The 15,561-nt window shown below is 42.5% G+C and overlaps 1 protein-coding gene across 4 annotated transcripts in view; it reads right to left on the bottom strand.

The window, feature by feature from the left end:
• Positions 1–15,561, bottom strand: part of XPO4 (exportin 4) — an 86,383-nt gene that overhangs the window by 27,509 nt on the left and 43,313 nt on the right. For all 4 annotated transcript variants that reach the window (XM_043477625.1, XM_043477627.1, XM_043477626.1 and 1 more), the window contains 3 exons: positions 10,545–10,657; positions 6,153–6,310; positions 5,778–5,952 (listed from right to left, as the gene is read on the bottom strand). In XM_043477625.1, coding sequence (XP_043333560.1) covers positions 5,778–5,952; positions 6,153–6,310; positions 10,545–10,657 — 446 coding nt within the window. The remainder of the gene's footprint in view (positions 1–5,777; positions 5,953–6,152; positions 6,311–10,544; positions 10,658–15,561) is intronic.

Below are 15,561 nucleotides of genomic sequence, written 5' to 3'. Positions count from 1 at the left end.
ACAGAAATGGTATGGACCTAACAGAAGCAGAAGATATTAAGAAGACATGGCAAGAATACACAGAAGAACTACACAAAAAATATCTTAATGACCCAGATAACATCAATGGTGTGATCACTCACCTAGAGCCAGAATGCTGGAGTATTAAGTCAAGTGGGCCTTAGGAAGCGTCACTATGAACAAAGCTAGTGGAGGTGATGGAATTCCAGCTGAGCTATTTCAAATCCTAAAAGTTGATGCTGTTAAAAGTGCTACACTCAATATGCCAGAAAATTTGCAAAACTCACCAGTGGCCACAGGACTGGAAAAGGTCAGTTTTCATTCCAATCCCAAAGAAAGGCAATGCCAAAGAACGTTCAAATTCCATACAATTGCACTTATTTCACATGACAGCAAGATTATGCTCAAAATTCTCCAAGCAAGGCTTCAGCAGGACATGAACTGAGAACTTCAACACGTACAAGTTGGATATAGAAAAGGCAGAAGAACCAGAGACAAAATTGCCAACATCCACTGGATCATAGAAAAAGAAAGGAAATTCCAAAAAACACATACTTTTGCTTCACCGACTTCACTAAAGCCTTTGATTGTGTGGATCACAACGAACTGTGAAAAATTCTTAAAGAGATGGAATACCAGACCACCTTACCTACCTCCTGAGAAATCTGTATATAGGTCAAGAAGCAAGTTAGAACTGGACATGGAACAACGGACTGATTCCAAATTGGGAAAGGAGTACGTCAAGGTTGTATACTGTCACCCTGCTCATTTAACTTATATATGCAGGGTACATTGTGCAAAATGTCCAGTTCAATGAATCACAAGCTGGAATCAAGATTGTCAGGAGAAATATCTACAACCTCAGATATGCAGATGATACCACCCTAATGGCAGAAAAGTGAAGAGAAACTAAAGAGCCTTCTGATGAGGGTGAAAGAGGAGAGTGAAAAAGCTGGCTTAAAACTCAACATTAAAAAAACTAAGATCATGGCATCCGGTCCCATCACTTCATGGCAAACAGAAGGGGCAAAGAAGAAAACAGTGACAGACTTTATTTTCTTGGGCTCCAAAATCACTGTGGACAGTGACTGCAGCCATGAAATCAAAAGACACTTGCCCCCTGGAAGAAAAGCTATGACCAACCTAGACAGCATATTAAAAAGCAGGGACATCACTTTGCCTACAAAGGTCCGTCTAGTCAAAGTTGTGGTTTTTCCAGTACTCAAATACAGATGTGAGAGTTGGACCATAAAGAAGGCTGAGCACCAAAGAATTGATGCTTTCGAATTGTGGCATTGGAGAAGACTCTTAAGAGCCCCTTGCACTACAAGGAGATCCAACCAGTTCATCCTAAAGGAAAGCAGTCCTGAATATTCACTGGAAGGACTGATGCTGAAGCTGAAACTCCAATACTTTGGCCACCTGATGCAAAGAGCTGACTCACTGGAAAAGACCCTGATGCTGGGAAAGACTGAGGGTAGGAGAAGAAGGGGATGACAGAGGACAAGATGGCTAGATGGCATCACTGACTCAACGGACATGAGTTTAAGCATACTCTGGGAGATAGTGAAGGACAGGGAAGCCTGGCATGCTGCCATCTTTGGGGTCAAAAAGTGCCTAAAACATGACTTAGCAACTGAACAACAAGAAGAACCATTTGGACACACAGAAACAGTGGTTAATTTTGTTTATGAAAACACTGCCAAATGAAGTTTGGGGAAGAAAAGTTTCAGTATGTGAATCTGGTCTCCTTTTAACATGCATGTGAATTTCAGATTAAAATCTAGCATTACTGTACAATTTCAACTGTATGACATTTAAAGGCCACACTTTGCAGACAAGGAAAAGATCCCTGGTTGCCAGGGAGGGGTGGGCTGGGGGCAGTAAGACTCCTCTGTGTGAAACCATAATGGCGGATGCACTCATCACACACGTCCACACCCATGACCCATACAACACAGGGAACCCTGACAAAGACATGGGCTCGGGGAGCTGGTGACAGTCAGGGTAGACTGACTGTCAGGCCAGTAGTAGTCAGGTAGTCAGACAGACAGGTTCATCAACTGTCACACATGCACCCTCTGGTAGGATGTTGATGGTGGGGGAGGCCGTGTGTTGGGGGGGGCTGCGGTGGAAACTCTGTATTTTCTCTCCATTTGTTATGAATCTAAAACTCTGCTAAAAAAAAAAAAAAAGTGTGCATGTGTGCCTAATGTCAGATACTGTAAAAGTATACCAGATAAAACCTGGTGCCAGTGTGCTTCTAACATTTGACTGCTATGCTGCAGACAACTCCAGCAGACCTTTTTCTACAAATAGCAAAAAACCAACGTGACAACTCCAAATCATTTTCACAAAACTGGGAAGCTCTCTCTGCCTGGGAGTATTGTCTTCATATATAAACGTGAGTTACCTGACTCAGTTAAGAAAAGCATTATGATCCACAGACATAAAGACTACAGTAAGTGGCTGTGGGCCATCAGCTCTCACATGGAGCCGCACCTCTAATGAAAAGCCTGCTGAACACTTGTTTCCTGTGCACAGCCAGGGCTGCCTTCCTGCTCTCAGGAGGACTTGGGAAGGCGAGCACGCAGAACTATCGAGGTCACAGAGGGTAGAAAGGAGCCAACAGCACGGCCCGGCACCCTGACAGCGCTCATGAGCAAACACGACACAAAATCATTTGGCAGAAGTAACTTGCGCAATATAAACCATGCTTATGACAACAGGGGGAAACTCCAGGTAGTTGGAAGGGGGAAAGGCACCAGGGATATACTGTAATATCTGCATGGCTGGCACACAGCTGTTCATCTTATTATTCTTCACAATGTTTAGACACACACACACATTTAAGTTTTTACTTGACATGAACAAAATACTTCACAATAAGTTTAAATTTTATAGGCAGTGCCATAGCCCACAAGTCCAATGACAGATAATACATGTGTAATACATGTATCAGATAATATATAGTGTAAAATAGCAAGCAAGGACATACGAAAGATTAAAGATGGAAAGAACTAAAACAGTCTGTGCCGTTGTTCATCTGCTACACTCTTTCTGGTATGCATGCATGCTAAGTCACTTCAGCTGTGTCTCTGTGACTGCATTCTTTGTGACTCTACGGACTATAGTCTGCCAGGCTCCCCAGTCCATGGGATTCTCCAGGCAAGAACACTGGAGTGGGCTGCCATTTCAGCCTCCAGGGGATCTTCCCAACCCCAGTGTCTCTTACATCTCCAGCATGGGTAGCTGGGTTCTTGAGGTTCTTAACTACTAGCTTAACTACTAGCCCCTAGAAAGGAGCTTTCCAGGTGTAGCATCGTATGAAGCAAAAATCACAACACAGAGAAAGAACACAGAAATGTTACAAATAAAAAGTCATGATCTCTCCATTTTAAAAAGAATTTAGGGACTTCCCTGGTGGTCCAGTGGCTAAGACTCCATGCTCCCAATGCAGGGGGCCCAGGTTCAGTCCCTGGTTGGGGAACTAGATCCCTAAGGCTGCAACTAAAACTTCTCATGCTGCAACTAAAGATCCTGTGGGCTGCAACTAAGTCTAGGTGCAGCCAAACAAATATTAAAAAAAAAAAAAGAGAGAATTTAGAGAAGTCTCTGAATGTCAAATATAATAGAAATTAATTCATTCTCTTGTTTTTCTAGCCAGTCCTTACAGCACAGAATTAATTTGACTCAGAGCACCCATGTATATGACAGTGTTCCTGGCCTCTGAATAAATAGTCTGAATTATAACTTTTCAGAGAATTTTTAACGTTACACTCTTAGATTAACTTTTTCCTTTTGGAAACATACATGACTTTCCAAATTCTTAACGCTAAAGAACGTATTCATCAAACACAGTGCCTGGTGAAATGCAGGCGACAGATAAACGTCCACAGAACTGGGCTGACCCAGCAGCCCTCCGAAGGGCCAGTGTCGCTGGGACTCGCCCACCTGCCCTGAGGTGGCCAGGCCTCCTTACTCGAGTGTTCCCTTATGAAACCCTGGCCATTAGATCTAGTTGTTTCCAACAATAGTCTTGTAAGCAGTACAACCCTTGCCAATTTGGTTGCTATGAGTCATGGAAAGCATGAGACAAATCTTTTCCCTTTGCTTTTTTCAATGGATAACCAACTGTTTCTAACACCATTTTTTAAACGTCATAAACAGGTTAAAAGAAGTCGATTTGTTAAAAGAAAGGAAGACAGCACAATAAACATCCACTCTCTGCAAGGGCAGCCAGGCTCTCTGAGTTCCAATACTTCTATGTCAAACCTTGGCAGAAACAATGTTTTCCAAGTTGTTAGTCCTCTAGGCAAAATAAATAAATGCTCAAATTAAAAATCTGCAAACCAAAAATGTTATGTATCTTCCAACAATTCCTCTGTAAAATGGTGAGAAGATTCCTCAACCCACAGACAGACACTAAAAAGCAGCTGTGTTTCCCACACTTTCCAACACACAAATGTCCTCCTGGCCTGGCTCCTTCCCCATCAAACCACGGGGCGCCCACGGTGCAGACACAGCCACATCTGGGTTCTTCACGCTCTGACACCTCCAAAAAGGGACACTAAACACTTCCATGCATGTTGCCAGATCTCCAACAAAACAGCCGTTAGGACTTAACTCGAAATTCTGTCAAGTTCACAAATATTCTTACCCTTACAATCTTTGAAAAGGATTTACATTTCATAAAAAGAAAAATTAGTTTCAACAATAACTACTTTGCAGGGAAAAAAATCAATTACTTCCCAAGATTAATGGAGTTATTCACAGTAACGATTACACACACAGCTTTGCTGTCAAAAAATTTAGTACATGTTTTCTAAATTAAATATAAAACTTGGAAGCTAAGCATTTAAAATCTGTACCAAGAAACATCTCTGAGTACTGAACTGGTCTTCATTTTAATGTAAATTAAAATTTACTAAGGTATATTATTAAACCATAGCACCAAAAAAATTTTCAAGAGCATAGTCTAATCAAAATAAACAGGGTTACAATTATTTGAACCAAATTATATTTATGCAGTTTTCAGGTAAGCCCAAGATTTTTAAATTCTCAAGAAACACTTAAAATTACATATAGTCACAACCATACCATAAAGCTCACAGCACCCTTTGAACTTAATCAAATAGCTTAATATTAAAATGGGCTTTCAGCATAATATTTAATATAAACATTTCACTCCATCTCCTATATTCATGTACTAAATTATCTCAACTTAAAACCTTTAAACCAGGACTAAAGTGGCTCGGTGGTAAAGAATCCTCCTGCCAATGCAAGAGACACGGGTTTGATCTCTGATCAGGGGAAGATTCCACATGCCAAAGAGCAACCAAGTCTGTGCACCAGAACTCCTGAGCCTGTGGTCTAGAGCGCAGGATCCAAACAAAAGAAGCCATCACAATGAGAAGCTCAAGCACCACAACCAGAGAGAGGCCCCCACCTGCCACAAGTAGAGAAAAGGCCTATGCAGTCAAAAACAAATAACTAAAATTATAAGAAATAGACGAAAGTAATTAAAAATAATTACTTAGACCAATAAGGGAAGCCTGGCGTGCTGCAGTCCATGGGGTCACAAAGAGTCAGACACAACTGAGCTGAATGTGATTTTAATCACAAAAGTTTTAAAAGCCCTGTTTCCAAGCACAGATCGCCAAATAATTTGCACATATAAACAAGAATGCACGCCTTTAAAACAATGACTCGCTGTGAGCAGTGCTCAGCGGCCCTCACTGTGAGACGGACACCATGTGATAAGAGGAGCCACTTACCACTTCCTCCAGTGCAGCGCTGCGCCCGAAAGAGCAGGTGAGGTGCGTGAGGCAGTTGACGAAGGAAGAGAACAGCTCTCGGGGGATGGCAGTCAGCACGTTGCGAGGGAACACGGTGATCAGGTTGCTGATGATGCTGGAGATGCCCACAGCCTCAGAGTCTTCTATCTCAATCCTACAACCCAAGGTGTGGGCACCAGCGTTAAGTGGAGCAAGGGAAACTGGTTTCCATCCACTCACTCCAAAGGCACGTCTCTGTGTGCTCACTTCACATATAACTCTACTTCATAGGGTTAAGGGAAATCACTGGTTTCTCTTCCCCTCCACCACGAACCATGCAGGAGAGCCAGGGCTGCTCCCAGCTGGGACACCTACCCGTTGATGGTGCCCAACAGGCCCTCGATGAAGTGGGAGAGGTAGTCCACCTGAGCGCCCTCATCAGGGAAGACAGGCCCGTGCAGGGACGCCAACTGTGCAAGGCACTGCAGCGAGTCCTGGGCCATGTCAGAATCCTCTCTGATCTTTCGATGTACCTGTTGGAAAGATGAGCTAATCCATAAAAATAAATTCCTCTTATTTAAGGGTCACGCCAAATGAAGGGAAAGAAAAATTCACTGCAGCTGATTATTTCTAGAAAACTGATTCCCAAGTTAAATTTGAAAATTGTGCCTCAGTGTACTGCTTGTTACAGGCCATGATTTTAAACGTATCAGTTAATCTTCAGTGGAGGGCTACCTACAATGTGAAAACTGAACTGTCTCCAGCCTATTGTGACAAAGAGAGAAACAGATCTGGCCAGTCAGGCACACTGCTCCTTCTAAAAACAGCAAGGACGACAGTCGTCTGTATTATGCTAACTATGCCTCACCCAGGCTCCTGCTAAAGTTAGCGAAGTTCAGGCAGGAGTGTACAGATGGCACTCCGGTGGACACAGACAGTCACACTCAGAAAACCAGCGCATCCCTCCAACCCTAGGAGCGCGCTCATTCAGACAACACATAAACAGTCTTCCATTAACTCTGAGACTGCCTACAAGTTGTCCCAATTTCATTTTATGCTACATCATTGCAATTAATAAATTTAAAAAAATTTTAATTTTAGATTATATTTAAGTTCACTTTGAACCTCATCTAGATTTTACTTCAGTTCTGCAATACTTATCTGAAACACCTGGCATACAGCATTCTGATGAAGGTCATTAATGTTCTCAGACTTAATAACCAAAACCACCCAGGAAAACGTGTTCAGAGAACTCACAGGAAACTTCTCATCTCAACCCACCACACTTACTATGGCCATCTTCTACTTTCCACAAGCATTTCACTTTTCCAGCCCCCTTTCCCCTACACAAACCTCTCTGCTTTCTGAATGTCACAATGTATACATTTATTCTCCATGGGTTTCATGTTATTTCACTCTGACTCTACAAATCACTTACAAGTTATGTGAAGGTAGAATGTTTCCCAAGTATGCACTGGTGCAGGGTTGGGACACCGAGCACTTACACAACCCCAGTTCTCAGATGGATTCCACTAGCCTTCAATTCCCGAGCTTCTTAAGGTTCTAAGAAACTTAAAATATTAGAAACTTACCACAAGTCACAAAATTAATTTATCTACTGACATGTTACCCTCTCTGGTTTAGAAAAGGGGTTGGCAACCCACAGCCCATGGGCCAGACCTGGCTTCCTGCCTGCTTCTGTGTGGCCTGTGAGGTAAGAATGGTGTTTACCTTTGCATGTGGCTGGGAAAAACAAAACTGAAGAATGATACAGTATTTCAGGACATATGAAAATTACACAGAACTCATGACTTAACAGCTTTCAGGTCATTTTTGCTGTGTGCTTGTCTTCGGAGGGTAGAGTAGAAGCTGCCTTGGAGAACTCACGACCTGCGAAGCCCAGCAGCTCACCTGGCCAGGCCCTCCCTGGTCCAGAGCAACACAGTGTTTTTAGAAGTATATCCGGTGTTTTATATAAAGTTGATTAAAAGTACGATGCACAAGGGCATATATAAACTCTACTTCAAGAACTTCTGAACACAACTATTCTCAAGCACCTTATCTGAAGGCTGTAACTACATTTCTATCACTGTGTTTTTTAACCTTATCAACATTTAAATGTGACAGACAGCACAGTCTGGGGCCCCAGAGGGCTGCTTCATCAGCCAAGTGGTCGCTCGACCCTGGTCTAGAGCTGAGGAAGCAAAAGAAATAACCAATGTGGACCATGTCATGAAATAAATAAAATAAAATAAAATAAACCATCCTCAGAGCCTGACTTCACTGTTCGGGCTTATCTTTCCTGAAACATGAACCACATGTTCAGATAAAGCGCATGATAAATCAACGACTGATTCTTATGGAAGATGTAGATTCCTGCCCTCCTTCCGTCACACAGGAGCTCTACCATATCTGAACTACGCTACACAACTTAAGACCCGAATCCAACACCTGAATAGGGGAAAACAGAGGGATAAAGAAAGGCTAAGTCCAGCCAAAGACCCAGAGAGGTGAGTGGAGAAGCAAGACAGGAAATACAGAGTAAAGAAAGGCTCATGAGTAAGACGCTGGGCTCTGTGGAGACACAGGCAATCAAAGATGTCTGTGGGCCTCCAGTCAAGTGCCTGGTGAGGCATGGGACCAGAAGGCTCTGGGACTGAACACAGACAAGGAGTGGGGCGAGATGGGCGATGAGCAGAAGACAAGTACCAGGAGATCGCACACGGCTGCAAAGCTGAGAGCTGAGACGGGACCACCAGTATCCACACAGCAAGCAGTGTGAAGAAGAGACCATGTGGAAGATCAGAAAGGAAAAACTAAGGAGAGGGGCTTCTCCAACACCTAAGGGAAAGGAGAAAACGGGATCAGTCGTCAACCTGCAAGGGCCGGAAGGCCATGTAGCCCCCTGAACCCAGAAGGGCCACATCCAGGTCTTGAGGCTGTGACACAATACATGCAAGTGCAGCAATCCAAACCTAGAGAAAAGGAACAACCTGTGGAAAAAGGCTGGAAAGAGGCAATAAATTCACAGAATTGAAACTTAAAAAGTAACCTTAAAAAAAAAAAAGAAACAAGATTAGTCACTGACATCTTTCTAACAAATGACAAAATTACAATTGTTCATAAAGTGCATACTGTGAAAGTAACAGACCACAGACACAAAACTGTTAAAATAACAAAGCAAAAGGGTTAATTCTCAAGGCTGAGTGATTGCCCATGGTGGCTCCCAGCTGACAGGGGCAGCTGCCGCCGTGTCTAGACAGCTGTTCAGGCCAGGAGCCACTTCCAGCACTGCCGGAAAGTTTTCTACCTTTTCAAAAACTGTTTTCAGTCAAATGAATAATACAGAGAATTGAACTTGGATCCACATCAAAACAATTTCTGCCCGAGGAGGCAGGCAAAAGAGTGTTAAAGTGTAGTTACAATCACCTTTGATACTGATACTGTTTTTACCCATTACTTCTCGGATTTAGAGGATAAAATGCAAGGTAATACTCAGTTTGAACATTTCCACAGAAAAATATTTTTATGTACACCGAGGGACGAATAACCTTGTTCTCACTTTTTTTTAAATATACACTATATGCCTACAATATTTTAAATGCTGTATAAATAGGCAAGCAGTTGTAAGGCTGGTGACTAGCATTTTTAAAACAAATGAAAAGGTAAACTATAATTAATGGTTGGCATTTAGCAAAATAGCTTATCATTTTTTTAACTGGTCTTTATTTGCACTTTTGTCCCAGTTGCTATAACTAATGTGGATGTTTGCGCTGTATCTGCAGACCAGCATCCAACATATACACACACACACACACACACACACACTCTCTCTCTCATACACTCTATCTCACACACACACACATGTATTTTCCCCAGCTTCTGCCTATTACACCGGGGACTCTCTCGGGCAAAAATGGGAACACGTTCCTAACTTCATTATTTAGCAAACAATAAGCAGGACTCCTTAAAGCAGGGATACAGCCCAAGTGAACTACTACTCAAGAACACTGACTTAACCCATGGCTGGCAACAAAGTGCACTGCTCCAGGGAGCTCTTCTCATGTGGCCCACGGTCCCCAGGACTTCCTTGATTCTGCCAGGTCATAAGGTCAACACTCCTCTCAGCGCAGTGAGGGCAGTGCCTGCCTTCTCCACTCCCACTGCCCAACCCCCGCCTCCAACACACACACGTTCTACGTGTCGGTAATGTGATGGCAAAGCTGCAACCAACTGGACAAGGAGCAGGGGTGAGGGCTGGGCTAGGATGCCAGACATCAGCGCCATCTGCAAAAACGTCAACTACGCCACTCTTCTCACTAAAGGTTTAATTTGTTTTTAAAAATGTAGCTATTTGCTCACTGAAATGTTATTTACGTTACAATGTAGTGGTCTGATATTGCTATTTTTAGGTGAATTAATGACTTATATTTTAAAGTTCTCAGTTTGAATTTTTAATATGGGAAATATAAATACTATTAGCTATAACCAACATAAACAAAAGCTCTTTGGGGTTCTCGATAATTTTTAAGAGTGTAAAGAGGTCCCAAGAGCAAACACCTTGAGCCCTATGACATTAAACCCATCCTAATTATATAACATTTTTATAAACCAGCAAAAACATATGATCTTTGTTTAAGCAGTATACTGATTAGAAGAGAATGCTTCGAAGGAGAAAAGCCATCTGTCTTGTTTCACTTAAGAGAAATACAGAAGCCGGCATTTCCATGGAACCCTTCTGGCAGGGGTGAGTGGGGAAGGACTTACGGTAAAGAACAGCTCCATGACCTTGCTGTTCAGAAGGGCCTCCCGCCAGGACTCCGTCGGCTTCAGGAGCACGTTCTGTGAGGACTCAAACATGGCTATATAATGTCTGCCCAGTGATCTGGGGTCAAGGTCAACCACAATAACATTCCGACTTTGTCTAAAATGTAAGCCTAAATATAACAGAGCCATCCAGAAAGAATGTAATGGAAACAGTTTAAGCCTCTTCACATATGCTACACAATTCCTGCCTGAAGCTAAGGAATAAAAGGCATTAAGTGCTGGAAAAAAAAGAATGCTACAGGAATGCAGATAGCAGTTCTATTATAATTATATGTCACGCTGCAGGGATAGGCGATCTGAGTGGTGGCAACAGAAGGAAACCAATGCAAAACAGATGCCAAAACACAGGCAAAGAAAAAAGAAAAATCAACTTCTGCATTTTTATCCCATCACTTCCCTCCAGGATTTTACAGCAGCTAAAACCACTTATACAAAGTGCAAGTCTCATACAGTCTGCTTGGAAAAACAGCATTTTCCCCAAAGAAATACATTTTCTGGGAAACAAAAAAAGAGCACAGTAAGAGCAAATACACGTGGTGCTGAAGGAGAACAAGTCCCACACATCAGAGCATATGACCTCACACAAAGAAGTTATCTGTTTACACAAACTCTATCTCAGGCTAAAAACCAACGTTTACAGTGTTCAGGCGTTCACTGTTGGCTGCTTCACATAGAACCCTGTCCGCGCCAGAGTCACCACGACACACCTGCAGGTGTCTGTGAGCAGAACTCACTTGGTGACACGGACAAAGTCACTGAGGGTGTAAGAAAGGAGAAGGCTATGTGAGCACAGAGACAGCGCTGCACCCCGTCTGCACGAGCTAAGTGCCCACAGACGTATGTCAATTAGGCCACATGCTCATCGCCCAGTGAGAAACTTCAACAGGTTATCCAAAACTACAGGTTGCAAAAATCAGATATAAGTTCAAATGCTGTATTTCCATTAAAGCCCAAATCATTAACAGAGAACATTACAGGCAATGCTCTGGAAATGTTTTAGAAGATTTTTGCTTAATAAGTATCTAATCTCACTCTGTATCTTAAGAGCAAGGAGGGGCACTGAGTTCCTTCAGAAAAGAAGCCATTGCTTGCTTCTGAAAAGTCACCCCAGAAATGGTCTGCCTTCACGTGACTGCTGAAAAGTGAAACTCAAACCAGGTTCCGTCCAGCTCACTTTCCCCTTCCTCTGTCTGCCCCCTCGTGGAGTCGGGAGCAATGGGGACTCTGTGCATGGTGGGGAAGGCACCACCTCCTCCACGACCTCGTCCTCTCACAGAGCTCCCATTTGGGGTACGGCTCCACCAGAAGGGAACACAATGACTGAGCACTAGGTCTCCCCACGAGCTGTCTACAAACGGGGCTTGATCGCCCTTTAGAGAAACACACTGACATGTCTGTGGTGGACTTATCTGATGTCTAGGACGTGCCTCACAATAATCTGGGGCTGGAAGAGCACACATGAAATAAAGCTTACAGCTGTTGAAGCTGCGTGTTCTATTTCTGTGCATCTTTGGAATTTTCCACAATAAAAGGTTGGGGCATAAAACAAGGAAGCTCGAACACATGAAATAAAGCACCTGCATAAGGCAATAAAGTTTTTGTACTTTACTAAAAATACTTCACTTACTCTTTTCCAAGTTAATTTCCTTAATTTGCAATGTCCCATTTTTGCCAACTAAAGGCAATTTGGGGGTATTTAAATTGTTCAATAATGAAAAATATTTATTAAATACTTACACTGAGGACTATGTTGAGCAAAGATGCACAAAAAAATTACAACAATTTCATTTTATTTTTTTAAGGAGTCACAACCTGACATTAAAATGGTAATAAACTGTTATCTGTTGGATATCCAAATCTAATACACAAAATATATGTGCATAATCACTACACACTTTCAATTAGGAAAATAACAGAACTTAATATGCTATATGCTAAGGTGTCAAGATTCTACTTCACATCAGGGGAGCTGTGCAACAGACTCACTGAGCCTGATAGAATGGTCAGGTCACTTGCCCTGGGTTTTATTCACACAGCCGCCCAGGCAGAACAAACGCATGCAGCTCTCGGGTGAGGAGTAGTGGAGGCCCCTGGAAGGCCCAGCACAGAGTGGGAGCACTGGGGGCAGAAGCAAAGAGGGCGCTTGTGGACTCTGATAGCCCTGGACACATGGAAAAGCTCATTTCAGCCTGCCAGTTACAAAACAGCAAGGGCTTCATCCAGGTCCTTTGGTAAGTGAGAGGTGATAACGTGAAAAATAAGTATTACAAAAGCAAACAAGACCTAGACCAAGACAGTTGTTCAAGTCTCCTTCCTATCTTTCAATTACGAAGAGCGTATGCTCCATAAATAGTTGTAGATATCAGTTACTCATATTAAGAGGAAATAGGTAAAAGTTTGAGAGAGGGCTTTTTTCCAGATATGAAATGGAATTACATGCAATGGCTCACCTAAACATCAGGTGCAAAATAATCCTCAAATCTTTTACTTCCAGTGTTAGCTTCTCTTGATCTTAGCTGGTTTTAAACACACTGATTCCTGAACCCAGACTCTATGGGAAAATGTCCTTAAAAAGCTGACAACCAGGCTGGTTTTAGAATCGTCATTCCTTACATGTTCTCCACAGCACAAGAAGACCTCAGACTTTAAAATCGGGCACCATCAGAAAATACTTTTCCCCAACAAGTATTTTAAAGTTCCAGGTAAGTTTTGTTTTCTAACTCCAAACCTGGAAAGGCTCTTTATCTCTGCCATGATTCTTGCCTTCTGCTGAGGAAGCTCACTGGTAACATGCCTGGCCAAGAGGCAGGCTGACTGCTCCCCGAGGAGTTGCTCTAGATCCCGCAGACTAACCTACCTTCTCTCTGCTGCTCAGCTGAGCACCACCACCTAACACCAGGTGTTCACAGAAGAGTGAACATGTGCTCCAGTTTGTACAACAGGACACAATCCTGTGACTCAGTTATAAACAACATCTCTACTAAAATAACGTAATTATCCTCAGACACGTTTTAACACGAACTTAAAACAAAAACAACAAAATGAAACAAATTTTTAAAAATGCTATTCTAACAAGAAACACATTCTTAGCACACTGTCCTGTGAAACGGCTGCAGTTGCTGCCTGTGAAAGGAGAGAACAGGGACCCCTGTGCTGCCTAAAATACTGCTATTAAGAATGTGTACTCACACCACAGTTCAACTAAAAAGTCAGTTAGAACCGTATCACAGCGTGAACACACCAGTCACCCGTAGATCTGGACCGTAACTGCAGACTCAAAATAACATAGAGAATTAAGGTAATTCAACTTTTGATTTGGCATTACCAGTTACTTATGTCTGTATCTATGTATAAGTGACCCCGAAATATACTTCTCCCAGATAATTCTTAATGTAGAATACTTTAAAAACAAAAGGAGAAGACCATCATTAAGGTTCAGAAATCTAGCACTTTTCCTCTTAAGAAAGTAATTTTAAATGATTTAAAATTTAAATGAAGCAGTATTTCCCCTTCTTTTCCAGTTTTGTGCCTTTATTCTTCCTCTTCTGTGACCATCATACCCCTTCTTTCCATGATTCCAAAATCTTTACCTTTTTCAAGTTCTTGTTTAATAATTTGTGATTCTCTTCAAACCTAGTCTATGATATACAAATGGTAATCACACTTTTCTTTTCCTGATAGACAAAAGTAAGTTTTCCCAAAAAAACTATTACACAAAGCAAGAGTCTCTAACAGTTTTAGCAAAACAACAGGTTCCTTAAATAGGAAAAAGTTGCAAAAGTCTCAGTTTACAGTGCTACTTTAACAGCTGTGTCATAATATCAATATTATATTGCTTTATCTTTTTATTTAAATACATTATCAATAAAGAGAAGTGTGATAATGAACTGATCATTTACTAAATGATTGTTTATTATATACCAGTCAGATTTTAGGAGACATACAAGTCAATCTGGTGATTAAAAACATTAAATAGCAATCGTTTACCAAAATTCAAATCAGATTTTAAACCAAGAATTTTCTGGGGCTATGGCTTTACATATTTTTTTTAAATAAATACTAAACTCAAGTAATTAATATTTTGTATCAGAACTATTCATTTGTGATCAAATAAAATTCAACCCACATGACAGACACAGGGAGCTGCTTTCAGCTTTTAATAATCCCACATTAAAAAAAAAAAATCTGTCATCATGTCAATGTCACTTCACCTTCCCGTGTTTTCACCAACTTTGCAAACAGGAGCTACAGCACAAGGAATCCCGTGTCCCTGGACACACTATAAGCCCCTCTCCGAGCAAGGCTGCAATGCTTAAGTGGAAACCCAGTGTCTTCCAAGCTCTGCGCTCTCAGTCCCCTGGAAATTGGTCACAGCTGGAGGCTAACTGCGCACACGGTGTAGAATTAACTCTCCGACTCCTGGCCTTCCTCCCGCGGAGAGTTTACAGAGCTCTAAAGCTCTCCTTGGGTGAAGCTCACCCGTCCAAGCAACCAGAGGCACCAGCACCTGGCCGGCCCCGGGACCGCCGGCCAGAGCCTCACACACCGAAGAGCCAGGGGCACAGAAGTGTCAGCAGATAAACCAGCCACGTCTTCTGTCTCAACCACACAGCGTGACCCTAACTAAGTACAGGCTCTTAACACAAAGGGAAGGTCACCCTGGAAACACACATGCAAATGAGGTCCTGTTCATCTGCGGACCCCTTGACCCCTTCTGCACAGAATCACCACGCAGTGGGGACCAACAGCAAAGCAACAACTCCACAGCTCACACCACAGCGACAAGTTACCCTCCGACAAAGGTGGAAAGGCTAGACTCTTAGCAGCCTGGCCGTGCAAGCACCTCACAGCACAGGGAGCTCTCGCAGCAACCTCATGCACATCTTACAGAAGGAATACCTTAACTCCCCCATCTGGCCACACTCTTTGCCCCACCTCATTAGTAAAATGAAAAATT

The sequence above is a fragment of the Cervus canadensis genome, chromosome 9 (genome assembly GCF_019320065.1).
Source record: "Cervus canadensis isolate Bull #8, Minnesota chromosome 9, ASM1932006v1, whole genome shotgun sequence".
NCBI lineage: Eukaryota > Metazoa > Chordata > Mammalia > Artiodactyla > Cervidae > Cervus > Cervus canadensis.
The sequence above is the reverse complement of the archived record's forward strand: the minus strand, read 5'-3'. Positions and strand labels throughout refer to the sequence as shown.